The following is a 12717-nucleotide window of genomic DNA, read 5'->3' on the forward strand; positions in this document are numbered from 1 at the left end:
GGGACAGGACTCAGTCCTGGGGGAAGCACCGTGACTCTACACTGGGGACCGGTAATGAGGGAGGAGGGACTGTGTGATAGAGGGGACAGGACTCAGTCCTGGGGGAAGCACCGGGACTCTGCACTGGGGACCGGTAATGAGGGAGCAGGGACTGTGTGATAGAGGGGACAGGACTCAGTCCTGGGGGAAGCACCGGGACTCTACACTGGGGACCGGTAATGAGGGAGGAGGGACTGTGTGATAGAGGGGACAGGACTCAGTCCTGGGGGAAGCACCGGGACTCTACACTGGGGACCGGTAATGAGGGATCAGGGACTGTGTGATAGAGGGGACAGGACTCAGTCCTGGGGGAAGCACCGGGACTCTACACTGGGGACCGGTAATGAGGGAGCAGGGACTGTGTGATAGAGAGGACAGGACTCAGTCCTGGGGGAAGCACCGGGACTCTACACTGGGGACCGGTAATGAGGGAGCAGGGACTGTGTGATAGAGGGGACAGGACTCAGTCCTGGGGGAAGCATCGGGACTCTGCACTGGGGACCGGTAATGAGGGAGCAGGGACTGTGTGATAGAGAGGACAGGACTCAGTCCTGGGGGAAGCACCGGGACTCTGCACTGGGGACCGGTAATGAGAGAGCAGGGACTGTGTGATAGAGGGGACAGGACTCAGTCCTGGGGGAAGCATCGGGACTCTGCACTGGGGACCGGTAATGAGGGAGCAGGGACTGTGTGATAGAGGGGACAGGACTCAGTCCTGGGGGAAGCACCAGGACTCTGCACTGGGGACCGGTAATGAGGGAGCAGGGACTGTGTGATAGAGAGGACAGGACTCAGTCCTGGGGGAAGCACCGGGACTCTACACTGGTGACCGGTAATGAGGGAGCAGGGACTGTGTGATAGAGGGGACAGGACTCAGTCCTGGGGGAAGCACCGGGACTCTACACTGGTGACCGGTAATGAGGGAGCAGGGACTGTGTGATAGAGGGGACAGGACTCAGTCCTGGAAGAAGCACCGGGACTCTGCACTGGGGACCGGTAATGAGGGAGCAGGGACTGTGTGATAGAGGGGACAGGACTCAGTCCTGGGGGAAGCACCGGGACTCTGCACTGGGGACCGGTAATGAGGGAGCAGGGACTGTGTGATAGAGGGGACAGGACTCAGTCCTGGGGGAAGCACCGGGACTCTACACTGGTGACAGGTAATGAGGGAGCAGGGACTGTGTGATAGAGGGGACAGGACTCAGTCCTGGGGGAAGCACCGAGACTCTGCACTGGGGACCGGTAATGAGGGAGCAGGGACTGTGTGATAGAGGGGACAGGACTCAGTCCTGGGTGAAGCACCGGGACTCTGCACTGGGGACCAGTAATGAGGGAGCGGGGACTGTGTGATAGAGGGGACAGGACTCAGTCCTGGGGGAAGCACCGGGACTCTACACTGGGGACCGGTAATGAGGGAGGAGGGACTGTGTGATAGAGGGGACAGGACTCAGTCCTGGGGGAAGCACCGGGACTCTGCACTGGGGACCGGTAATGAGGGAGCAGGGACTGTGTGATAGAGGGGACAGGACTCAGTCCTGGGGGAAGCACCGGGACTCTGCACTGGGGACCGGTAATGAGGGAGCAGGGACTGTGTGATAGAGAGGACAGGACTCAGTCCTGGGGGAAGCACCGGGACTCTGCACTGGAGACCGGTAATGAGGGAGCAGGGACTGTGTGATAGAGGGGACAGGACTCAGTCCTGGGGGAAGCACCGGGACTCTGCACTGGGGACCGGTAATGAGGGAGCAGGGACTGTGTGATAGAGGGGACAGGACTCAGTCCTGGGGAAGCATCGGGACTCTGCACTGGGGACCGGTAATGAGGAAGCAGGGACTGTGTGATAGAGGGGACAGGACTCAGTCCTGGGGGAAGCATCTGGACTCTGCACTGGGGACCGGTAATGAGGGAGCAGGGACTGTGTGATAGGGGGGACAGGACTCAGTCCTGGGGGAAGCATCTTTACTCTGCACTGGGGACCGGTAATGAGGGAGCAGGGACTGTGTGATAGGGGGGACAGGACTCAGTCCTGGGGGAAGCACCGGGACTCTACACTGGTGACCGGTAATGAGGGAGCAGGGACTGTGTGATAGAGGGGACAGGACTCAGTCCTGGGGGAAGCACCGGGACTCTACACTGGTGACCGGTAATGAGGGAGCAGGGACTGTGTGATAGAGGGGACAGGACTCAGTCCTGGAAGAAGCACCGGGACTCTGCACTGGGGACCGGTAATGAGGGAGCAGGGACTGTGTGATAGAGGGGACAGGACTCAGTCCTGGGGGAAGCACCGGGACTCTGCACTGGGGACCGGTAATGAGGGAGCAGGGACTGTGTGATAGAGGGGACAGGACTCAGTCCTGGGGGAAGCACCGGGACTCTACACTGGTGACAGGTAATGAGGGAGCAGGGACTGTGTGATAGAGGGGACAGGACTCAGTCCTGGGGGAAGCACCGAGACTCTGCACTGGGGACCGGTAATGAGGGAGCAGGGACTGTGTGATAGAGGGGACAGGACTCAGTCCTGGGTGAAGCACCGGGACTCTGCACTGGGGACCAGTAATGAGGGAGCGGGGACTGTGTGATAGAGGGGACAGGACTCAGTCCTGGGGGAAGCACCGGGACTCTACACTGGGGACCGGTAATGAGGGAGGAGGGACTGTGTGATAGAGGGGACAGGACTCAGTCCTGGGGGAAGCACCGGGACTCTGCACTGGGGACCGGTAATGAGGGAGCAGGGACTGTGTGATAGAGGGGACAGGACTCAGTCCTGGGGGAAGCACCGGGACTCTGCACTGGGGACCGGTAATGAGGGAGCAGGGACTGTGTGATAGAGAGGACAGGACTCAGTCCTGGGGGAAGCACCGGGACTCTGCACTGGAGACCGGTAATGAGGGAGCAGGGACTGTGTGATAGAGGGGACAGGACTCAGTCCTGGGGGAAGCACCGGGACTCTGCACTGGGGACCGGTAATGAGGGAGCAGGGACTGTGTGATAGAGGGGACAGGACTCAGTCCTGGGGAAGCATCGGGACTCTGCACTGGGGACCGGTAATGAGGAAGCAGGGACTGTGTGATAGAGGGGACAGGACTCAGTCCTGGGGGAAGCATCTGGACTCTGCACTGGGGACCGGTAATGAGGGAGCAGGGACTGTGTGATAGGGGGGACAGGACTCAGTCCTGGGGGAAGCATCTTTACTCTGCACTGGGGACCGGTAATGAGGGAGCAGGGACTGTGTGATAGGGGGGACAGGACTCAGTCCTGGGGGAAGCACCGGGACTCTGCACTGGGGACCGGTAATGAGGGAGCAGGGACTGTGTGATAGAGTGGACAGGACTCAGTCCTGGGGGAAGCACCGGGACTCTGCACTGGGGACCGGTAATGAGGGAGCAGGGACTGTGTGATAGAGGGGACCGGACTCAGTCCTGGAGGAAGCACCGGGACTCTGCACTGGGGACCGGTAATGAGGGAGCAGGGACTGTGTGATAGAGGGGACAGGACTCAGTCCTGGGGAAGCACCGGGACTCTGCACTGGGGACCTGTAATGAGGGAGCAGGGACTGTGTGATAGAGGGGACAGGACTCAGTCCTGGGGGAAGCACCGGGACTCTGCACTGGGGATTGCTTCAATTGGAGGGCTTGAGCCGAAAGACATTGAGCAAACAAAAACAGCACAGTGCAAAATGTGTCTGGATTACAATCACCTTTTGGCAGATTTGAAGCAAAAGCTGCAGGTGTCCAGTCGGGCAGAAAAGGTCCAAATCTTGACCTTGGCACCTTAAAGTTGGTCCATTAAGGCTATATCAGACGAATTCGGTGTCTCTGAACGAATGGTCAAACAAGCTCGAAAGCTTAAATGTGAACAAGGGATCTTAGCCTTACCTAGAATCAAGTGTGGCAAGAAAGTTTCTGAGGAAGTGAAGAAAAAGGTGCAGGCATTTTTTTAGGATGATGAATTCAGTCGAATGTTCCCTGGTAAAAAAAGACTATGTATCAGTGTAAATAGCAGGAGAAAAAAAGCAGATGCAAAAGCGACTATTACTGAGCAATATGAGGGAAATGTTTGTTGCCTATCGGGATCGGAATGGCCCTGAAATTGGATTTTCCAAGTTTTGTGAGCTTCGGCCAAAGTGGTGCGTAACCGTTGGATCTGCTGGAACACATTCCGTTTGTGTGTGTACCATTCACCAAAATGTCAAACTAATGCTTGCAGCATGCCCAATCAATGATGACTACAAAGAGCTCATATGCAAAATGGTCTGTGGAATTGAATCCAAGGACTGTATGCTTGGCCGTTGTGATAAATGCCCTGGTCCTGAAGTTTTAAAAGATTTTCTAGTCAATGTGTTTGTCAACAGTGACCCTGAAGATATTATTGAGTTCAAACAATGGATTCACACTGATCGAGACACGCTTGATACCAAACAACTAACTATAGAAGATTTCATTGAAGAATTGGTTTTGAAAATTTCTAAACTTTGTAGCCATCAAAACATCGCCAAGCATCAAAGTAGCTATTTGAAATCGTTGAAGGAAAATCTGAGACCTGGAGAGCTTGTGATCCTTATGGACTTTGCTGAAAATTACTCATTTATTGTTCAAGATGCCATTCAAGATTTCCACTGGGAAAATAGTCAAGCTACATTACACCCATTTGTAATATACTTCAAGGACTTAAATGGTGAAGCTGCGCAGAACATCAGCTTGTGCATAATCAGTGATTGCTCACGACATGACACAGTTGCTGTCCACACTTTCTTAACAGTAATTGTGGAGTATCTCAAGACTCATCTATGGGATTCGGCATATCCACTACTTCGGCGATGGATCTGCAGCCCAGTACAAAAATTTTAAACATTTTCTCAACTTGTGCCACCACAATGCTGATTTCAATATCCGCGCTGAATGGAATTTTTTTGGTACCAGCCATGGAAAGTCGCCCTGTGATGGGATTGGAGGGACAGCAAAGAGGTTGGCAGCTCGTGCCAGTCTTCAACGCCCAACTGAAAACCAAATACTGACCCCGGTGGATTTATTCAACTTTTGCAACGAGCAACTGCATGGAATCAAATTTTTTTTTGTTCCAAATGAAAAAATTGACAAAATACGGGTAGTTCAAGAGGAAAGGTTCAAAGATGGACATAAAATTGCTGGAACAAGAGAAAATCACCAGTTTGTGCCAATTGATGACAAAAAGATTCGCATTTCAAGGGTGTCAAATGACCCATCATCTTTCATTGCCCATGTAGATAGATCTGTCAGATCAGAAATGCCTTTTGTGCCAATTGCAAACCTCCAGCCAGGGCAATACATTGCCTGCATTTACGGTAGGAACTGGTGGATTGGAAATATTTCTGAAATTTCAGTCGACGACCTTGATGCATTAATAAATTTTATGCATCCTCATGGACCAGCTAGCTTCTTTCACTGGCCTGTGAGAAATGATACATGCTGGATTCCCGAGCAGTCAATCATTGCAATAATTCCAGCACCAGCTGCAACAGCAATGGGCCGACAATACAGCTTCTCTGAACAGATTATGTTGCAAATTCAGCAACAATTCCAGACCACTTAGACTGAACATTATGGCTTGGGAACAAACAAAAGATACCCAATATTAGGCTTGGGATCCTAGGCAAAGACACCCACCCTCAGGCTTCGGAACCTGCGATAAAGAGACCGCCTGCGGCTGGCCTTGCACGGCTATCGGCCATGGCTCCTAGGCGATGGGGCTGCCAATTCTCGAAAGACAGCATTAGTACAATTCTTAATAGGATTATAATACCAATTCTTAGGGAATTGGTTGTGGTATAACCACAATGGACCAACGCAAAGGTTTGAATAGTGCAGTTACCATTCATTGCTTATTAATAAATAACACCATGTTCAGTGGCATTTTTCTTTTCTTAAACTGAGAGACTCCAAAAAACAAACAATGATCCGTGTAGAGAAAAATGTGCTCTTTCTAATGATATCAGAATTAGTATATTTTAGGGGTACCCTTTTTGAGAAATTTGACCTAAAAATAGGTAAAATTCGTTTTTTTTACGTTTTTCATCATATGTGGGTGTGAATATTTCCACAAATACATATGGTTTGACCGTGATATTGCAGCAATGCAAAGTCATGTAGATGTTTGGTGTACAGGGCAAAGCACCAGTTACTATTGGTTTTTGGTCTTGAGTTATATATGGGCAAAGTTTGGCATAAATTTTATGCGACGCGTTTTACAAGCTACTTTGACACAAAATTGCGGCCGAAATATTGTTTAGTCATAGCCGGTAATAATTTTATCGTGTTTAGCAGCAAAAGTTGAGCTAGTATGCCAAATTTCAGCATCATAGCCAGTATAGAACTCTAATGGCTATGTGCCAAAGTTTGCAAAATCCTCTTAGCTGAAGCCGCAGGCTTGGTGGAACCTCCAGTGAAAGGTCAACAGTGCCCAATGTATTTGAGATCTGGCCCTAAAAATTTACAGAACCTCTTTTCAAACATACATGTACATCCTTATAAATTTTCAGCAAAATCGGAGACTGTCGAGTGGGGACCACTGGTCCACTTGACATGGAATGACTCTATTGCTATATTCCTAAAAACTTCCTTAAAGTAAATATTTCAGCATGATGTCTATAATATAATTAATGGCTAACTATAATATAGTGGGTATGGGCCAATGAAGGGACACCAATTAACCCTTTCTTTAGAACCACTTAAATAATTCCCAATTGATAAACGAAGCCAAAATATTCATGCAAAATATAATGGGTATGGATCAATGAAGGGGCACCAATTAACCTTTTCCTTTGATCCACATACATAAAGCCCAACATAAAGAAGCCAGAATGACCGTTCATACAAAAGTAGCCATATACCTACTAAATGTTATGCCAGGAGATGAGTCACGATAAGAAGTGGCCAAAATCAGAGCAGGACACTGTCCCTTTGAGAAAAAATAAAGAAATTTTGAAGAAAGAGAGATTAGAAAGAATCCTTCAGATTGCAATGTAAATCATTTATCAGTACGTAGAGAAAGAATAAAACGCCATCAGACAATGGCACTAAACCTGAAATAGAAGTTTCAGCCAACTGTACCTTTTAACAATTCACTGGGATGGTAAGCTCTTAGAAGACATCAGCAGTAGGAAAACTGTAGACCATTTCCAATTCTGGCATCAGGAGTTATCATTGATCAATTGCTTGGAGGTCTAAAGCTTGCCGAAAGATCAGGTGAAGCTTGTGCTAATGCTGTTTAGGCTGCAGCAGCGACCTGGATTGTTACTGACACTGTGAAGTGCATTTGTTTTAATACCACATCTGTCAACATGGGTTTCAGGAATGGCGACAGAAAACTTCTAGAGCAGAAGCTTGGCAAGGACATGTTGTTTGCATGCCGTCATCATATTGTAGAAATAGTGCTGGAAGCAGTGGTTGTTCATTGCGTTAGTCCGTCGGAAGGTCCCGAAAAAATGATTTTACGCTCGTATATGGTGCACGTACCATAAGAGCGTAACAAAACCACAGACCGGACTTACCCTGGAGGGTCGTGACTAAGCAGACCTTCCTTGGTGTTTGCTGGAGCATCTAGTGGTGAGTTCAGGCTTGTTCGGCAGGTAGCTTCCAGGTGCCACTCCAGGGCGCGTCTGGCAGTAGCAGCTGACCCTGAGGGTCAACAACGTTAATACAGATTTTGAACAGTGTAGGACGGCCACCGGGACAAGTTCAGACACACTGGTCTCTGGTAACAATTCTGGTACTGCCGATGCGACCAAGGGGTACAGGAACCGCAGACGCAGTTACAGGTTCAGGCCTGAAGATGAGTACCGCTAACGTGGTTTCAGGATACGGACACTGCCGAGGCGGTCACAGGGACATGGACAAACTATACTGGACTAACTGAACACCGGAGACAGGAATTACTTTAACAGACTAGGGACGGGTGACCTTGTAACATACAGTTGCTCAGCAAACCACCTAACATAACTATAGGGGTTATTCAGGCACCTCTCTATTGGGGAGGGTGTCATTTAATACAAGAGGTCTCCCACCAATTGGCTGGGAGACACCTTGCAGGTAATTACTTTAACAGAATGCCTCACAGCTGTCAGCTGGGGGCATTTTGCCATATGTGCGCGCTGACCCTTTAAAAGCAGGGGAGCAAGCGTACTAGGCGTGCCGTAGGAGCACAGTGCAGCATGGAGAAGAGGAAGGAAGATACCATGCAGGGGTACCGGCAATGGCTCTACAATTTTCTTCAGCAGGTTCAAGAAGAACAGGCATATCATTGACTTGACTACCTTTCAGGCAGCACTGTCAGGTCAGATCATGTCAACAGGAATTTCCCACATTGCAGCTGAAATTATAGCCTTTGCGTAGATGCAACTGCTTTAGTACCAACCCCGCGAAGACTACTGAAAATTATTGGAGTTAATAATCATTTTACTTGGTGGTGGTCCTTCTAGAGGAAATTCGTTTAGAGCTCTAGCTGGACTGCCCAGAGCTAGATGGATGGCAAAGGCCATCTATGCTCTAAAAATGTGGATGTTAAGGAGTCAGTTTGTGCTGACAAATGAACAAGAAAAGGCCATCACAGCCATCTGTTAGTTTACTGTTTTGATCTATAGTTGGGGGCATAAGTATTTGATCCCTTGCTGTTTTTGTAAGTTTGCCTACTGACAAAGACATGAACAGTCTATAATTTTAAGGGTAGGTAAATTTTAACATTGAGAGATAATTTTTTTTTTTTTTGGATATTCTAAGAAAATCACATTGTATAAATTTTTAGATTTTTTTTTTTTTTTTTTTCATTTTGCAGTGAGAAATAAGTATTTGATCCCTGTGGCAAAACCCTTGTTGGCAAGCATAGCAGTCAGACGTTTTTGTAGTTGATGAGGTTTGCGCACATGTCAGGAGGAATTTTTGTCCACTCTTTGCAGATCATCTCTAAATCATTAAGATTTTGAGGCTGCCATTTGGCAACTTGGAGCTTCAACTCCCTCCATAAGTTTTATATGGGATTAAGGTCTGGAGACTGGCTAGGCCGCTCCATGAGCTTACTGTGCTTCTTTTTGAGCCACTCTTTTGTTGCCTTGGCTGTATGTTTTGGGTCATTGTCCTGCTGGAAGATCCAGCCACAACATATTTTTAATGTCCTGGCAGAGGGAAGGAGGTTGTCACTCAGGATTTTACGGTACATGGCTCCATCCATTCTCCCATTGATGCCGTGAAGTAGTCCTGTGCCCTTAGCAGAGAAACTCCTCCAAAACATAATGTTTCCACCTCCACACTTGACAGTGGGGATGGTGTTCTTTGAGTCATAGCCAGCATTTCTCTTCCTCCAAACATGACTAGTTGAGTAAATGCCAAAGAGCTCAATTTTTGTTTCATCTTGGGGACCTTGCGGGCACTACAGGATTTGAAACCTTTAAGGCATAATGTGTTACCAATGGTTTTCTTGGTGACTGGGGTCCCAGCTGCCTGGAGATCATTAACAAGTTCCCCCCCATGTAGTTTTATGCTGATCTCTCACCTTCCTCAGGATCAAGGATATCCCACGAGGTGAGATTTTGCATGGTGCCCCAGATCGATGTCGATTGACAGTCATTTTGTATTTCTACCATTTTCTTACTATTGCACCAACAGTTGTCTCCTTCCCACCCAGCGTCTTGCTTATGGTTTTGTAGCCAATTCCAGCTTTGTGGTGGTCTATGATCTTGTCCCTGACATCCTTAGAAAGCTCTTTGGTCTTGCCCATGTTGTAGAGGTTAGAGTCTGACTGATTAATTTAGTCTGTAGATAGGAGTCTTTTATACAGGTGACTGTCAGTATACACTCCCTGACAGAAGTTATGACGCTTATCCATGTTATGTAAATAAAAGCTTATAACCTGACGTTAAATTCATCCATTGCTTTTATAAATTACTCTTTTGAAAGCTGAGACCCTCCTAAATTTGGTTTAGGTTAAGAATATAAATTGGCATCAATGCTGAAATATTGATCATTTAATGAACACAGAATGGTCAGATTTTAGCAAGACAAAAGTTTTGTCGCCTGGTCATATAATGCACCCAATCCTAGTGCACATCCTCACCAGTGCTCTGTAAATGATCGGTTAATTAGTGGGTGTGTATAAAAAGAAACCCAGCACCCCAGACCTTCACTTGAACTGCAACTTGAGCTCTGACAACATGACAAAAATCCACCCTGCGACCAAAGCCTTGATTATCAAGAGGCTGAAGACCAGATCCACTGCAGAGGTGGCTGGCATCTTTAATGCGTCTCAGCGTCAAGTACAAAGAATTAAAAAAAGATTTGAAGAGACTGGAGATGTGTTTGACAAGCCCAGGTCCCGCAAACCCCGCAAGACAACTGCTCAGGAGGAACAATTGTTGGTTAGAAAATACAAAGCAAGCCCCTCTTCCACTGCAGCAGAACTCCAACAGGCCTGGTCACCTCAAGTCCCTGTGTCAACTAGAACAGTTTGTAGGATTCTGTCTCGAAATGGCCTCCATGGTCGAATCAGTGCCCAGAAGCCAGCACTAAACAAAAGGCAAATAAAAAAGTCCCACAGCCTGCTAAACAGATGGACGCTGGAAAAGTGGCAGAAGGTGGATTTCTCTGATGAATCTTCTAATCTCCAGTAGAATTACACCACAGCCGCCGCAAATACTGCAGGAGACCTACTGGAGCCCGTATGGATCCAAAATACACTCAGAAAACAGTTTTACTGTATTTGGTGGTGGAAAGATCATGGTCTGGGGTTACATTCAGTATGGGAGCTGCAGTCGGATGATGGGATTAGTAGTCCTCCTCTGTCGACCTGGGTATCGCTTCTATGTGCGTTTCAGTGCTCATTGACTTTAATTGAAACCCAGCAAATCCACAGGTATAATATTAAATTCAATGGGCGGGAGACGCTGCAGAAACGCACATAGAAACACTGCATAGAAAGGGCATGCTGTGTTTTTAAATGCAATGGCAATCCTAAGAAGAAATTTCCGCATCATGTGCACAGCAGATCAGGATTGCCATTGCATTAGCTGACATATTGATTACCAAGCGTTTTTTTGATGTTGTTCTCCTCAGAAAAACTGCCGCAAAAACACATCACAAACGCTACATGTGCACCTAACCTTAATGTTCTATCGTTATCTATTAGTGACATCCCCGGTTCTGCCGTCCTGATCTCTGTATGTTCCCTGCACTTTATAACTGTTTTGTTTTCATGGAATATTTAACAAAGGTTCAGATAATTTAGATTTTTCTTTTAGATTTGTTCTGTTTTTTGGTGCTGGATTGGAGACATTGTGATAAATCTCTGTATGTGACTATAATGTGATTGTGTGTTATACCGGGGGCAGGACGGGGCCATGACTGGATGTAGTGATCATGTGAAGCCGGTAACAGCTCCAGAGATTTCTTACATGGGATCTTTATGATGTTACATCGTCATCTTCTCCCCATTCAGGTCCCTACAATATCGGATCCTCTCAGTGGAGATCTTCTATATAAGAGAATTGTCCTGATTGACCCATCAAGGATGGATAGGGACAGGGACAAGATGGCGGAGAGGATATTACACCTCACCCTAGAGATCCTCTTCAGGCTTACTGGAGAGGTGAGAGATTCTGATGACGTCACATTACATCATTCTTATCTATGGGAATAACAGATGGACAGAACTGGAGAGGTGAGGACTCTGGAAATGTCTGTAGTGAGATTTATTAATGTGTCTCTCCATAACCAGGATTACACAGTAGTGAAGAAGACCTCTAGTGAGCGCTGTCAGGACCCTGTGTCTGAGGGATGGGGAAGACCCCTGAGCCCAATCACGGGGCCTCCACATCACCCCCTGATACATGAGGACATCAATGACCAGAAGATCCTAGAACTCACCTACAAGATGATTGAGCTGCTGACTGGAGAGGTGACACTGCTGGGAATGCTGGGACATTGTACAGTAACGCTATGAAGGGATCGGGGGATGACTGTATCATTGTATGTGTCAGGTTCCTATAAGATGTCAGGATGTCACCGTCTATTTCTCCATGGAGGAGTGGGAGTATTTAGAAGGACACAAAGATCTGTACAAGGACGTCATGATGGAGGTTCCCCAGCCCCTCACATCACCAGGTAATAGACAGGACTAAATACACACGGCCTATAATTATCTGTATGTAAAGAATGAATTCAGTCCCTGTATGTGTTTCCTCCAGTTCTATCCAGTAAGAGGACAACACCAGAGAGATGTCCCCGTCCTCTTCTTCCACAGGACTGTAAACAAGAAGATCCCAATGTTCTTAAGGATCATCAGGTAGATGGAGAGAAGGTGTCATGAGATCTCCCCTATGATGTGTAGAAGGCTGTGAAGGTCTTGCATTCAGTCTTGTTTTACCCACCACTATAAGGGAAGAGTCAGATGGCTCTATAACTCGGACAAGGAGTGCATCACAATGCTCGGACTGGTTTGCGGCTCATCTGACCATGACAGCATATATTTCTATGCAACTGTCAGGCTAGGACCGCACACATATCTTGCCGCAAGTGGCAATAATGAGCAATAGCACAACCTCTCTCTACAGAGCCCCACATAGGAAACATGCAGTATAGCTACAGTCTTTCTCCTGCCCAGCTGCAGGGCTGACCCTCTGTAACTCTCCCCTACCCAGCTGCAGGGCTGTCCCTCTGT

At 47.9% G+C, this 12717-nt stretch overlaps 1 protein-coding gene across 3 annotated transcripts in view; it reads left to right on the plus strand.

Annotated features, from left to right (window-relative positions):
* The first annotated feature begins 11515 nt into the window (after positions 1-11515).
* Positions 11516-12717, plus strand: part of LOC141270723 (uncharacterized) — a 36243-nt gene continuing 35041 nt past the window's right edge. For all 3 annotated transcript variants that reach the window (XM_073680818.1, XM_073680819.1, XM_073680820.1), the window contains exons 1-4: positions 11516-11646; positions 11776-11955; positions 12038-12161; positions 12245-12342. In XM_073680818.1, coding sequence (XP_073536919.1) covers positions 11569-11646; positions 11776-11955; positions 12038-12161; positions 12245-12342 — 480 coding nt within the window. In that variant the 5' untranslated portion in view covers positions 11516-11568. The remainder of the gene's footprint in view (positions 11647-11775; positions 11956-12037; positions 12162-12244; positions 12343-12717) is intronic.

The sequence above is a fragment of the Phyllobates terribilis genome, unplaced genomic scaffold (assembly GCF_046119375.1).
Source record: "Phyllobates terribilis strain yellow unplaced genomic scaffold, ASM4611937v1 Scaffold_5__5_contigs__length_657084704, whole genome shotgun sequence".
NCBI classification, from domain to species: Eukaryota; Metazoa; Chordata; class Amphibia; order Anura; family Dendrobatidae; genus Phyllobates; species Phyllobates terribilis.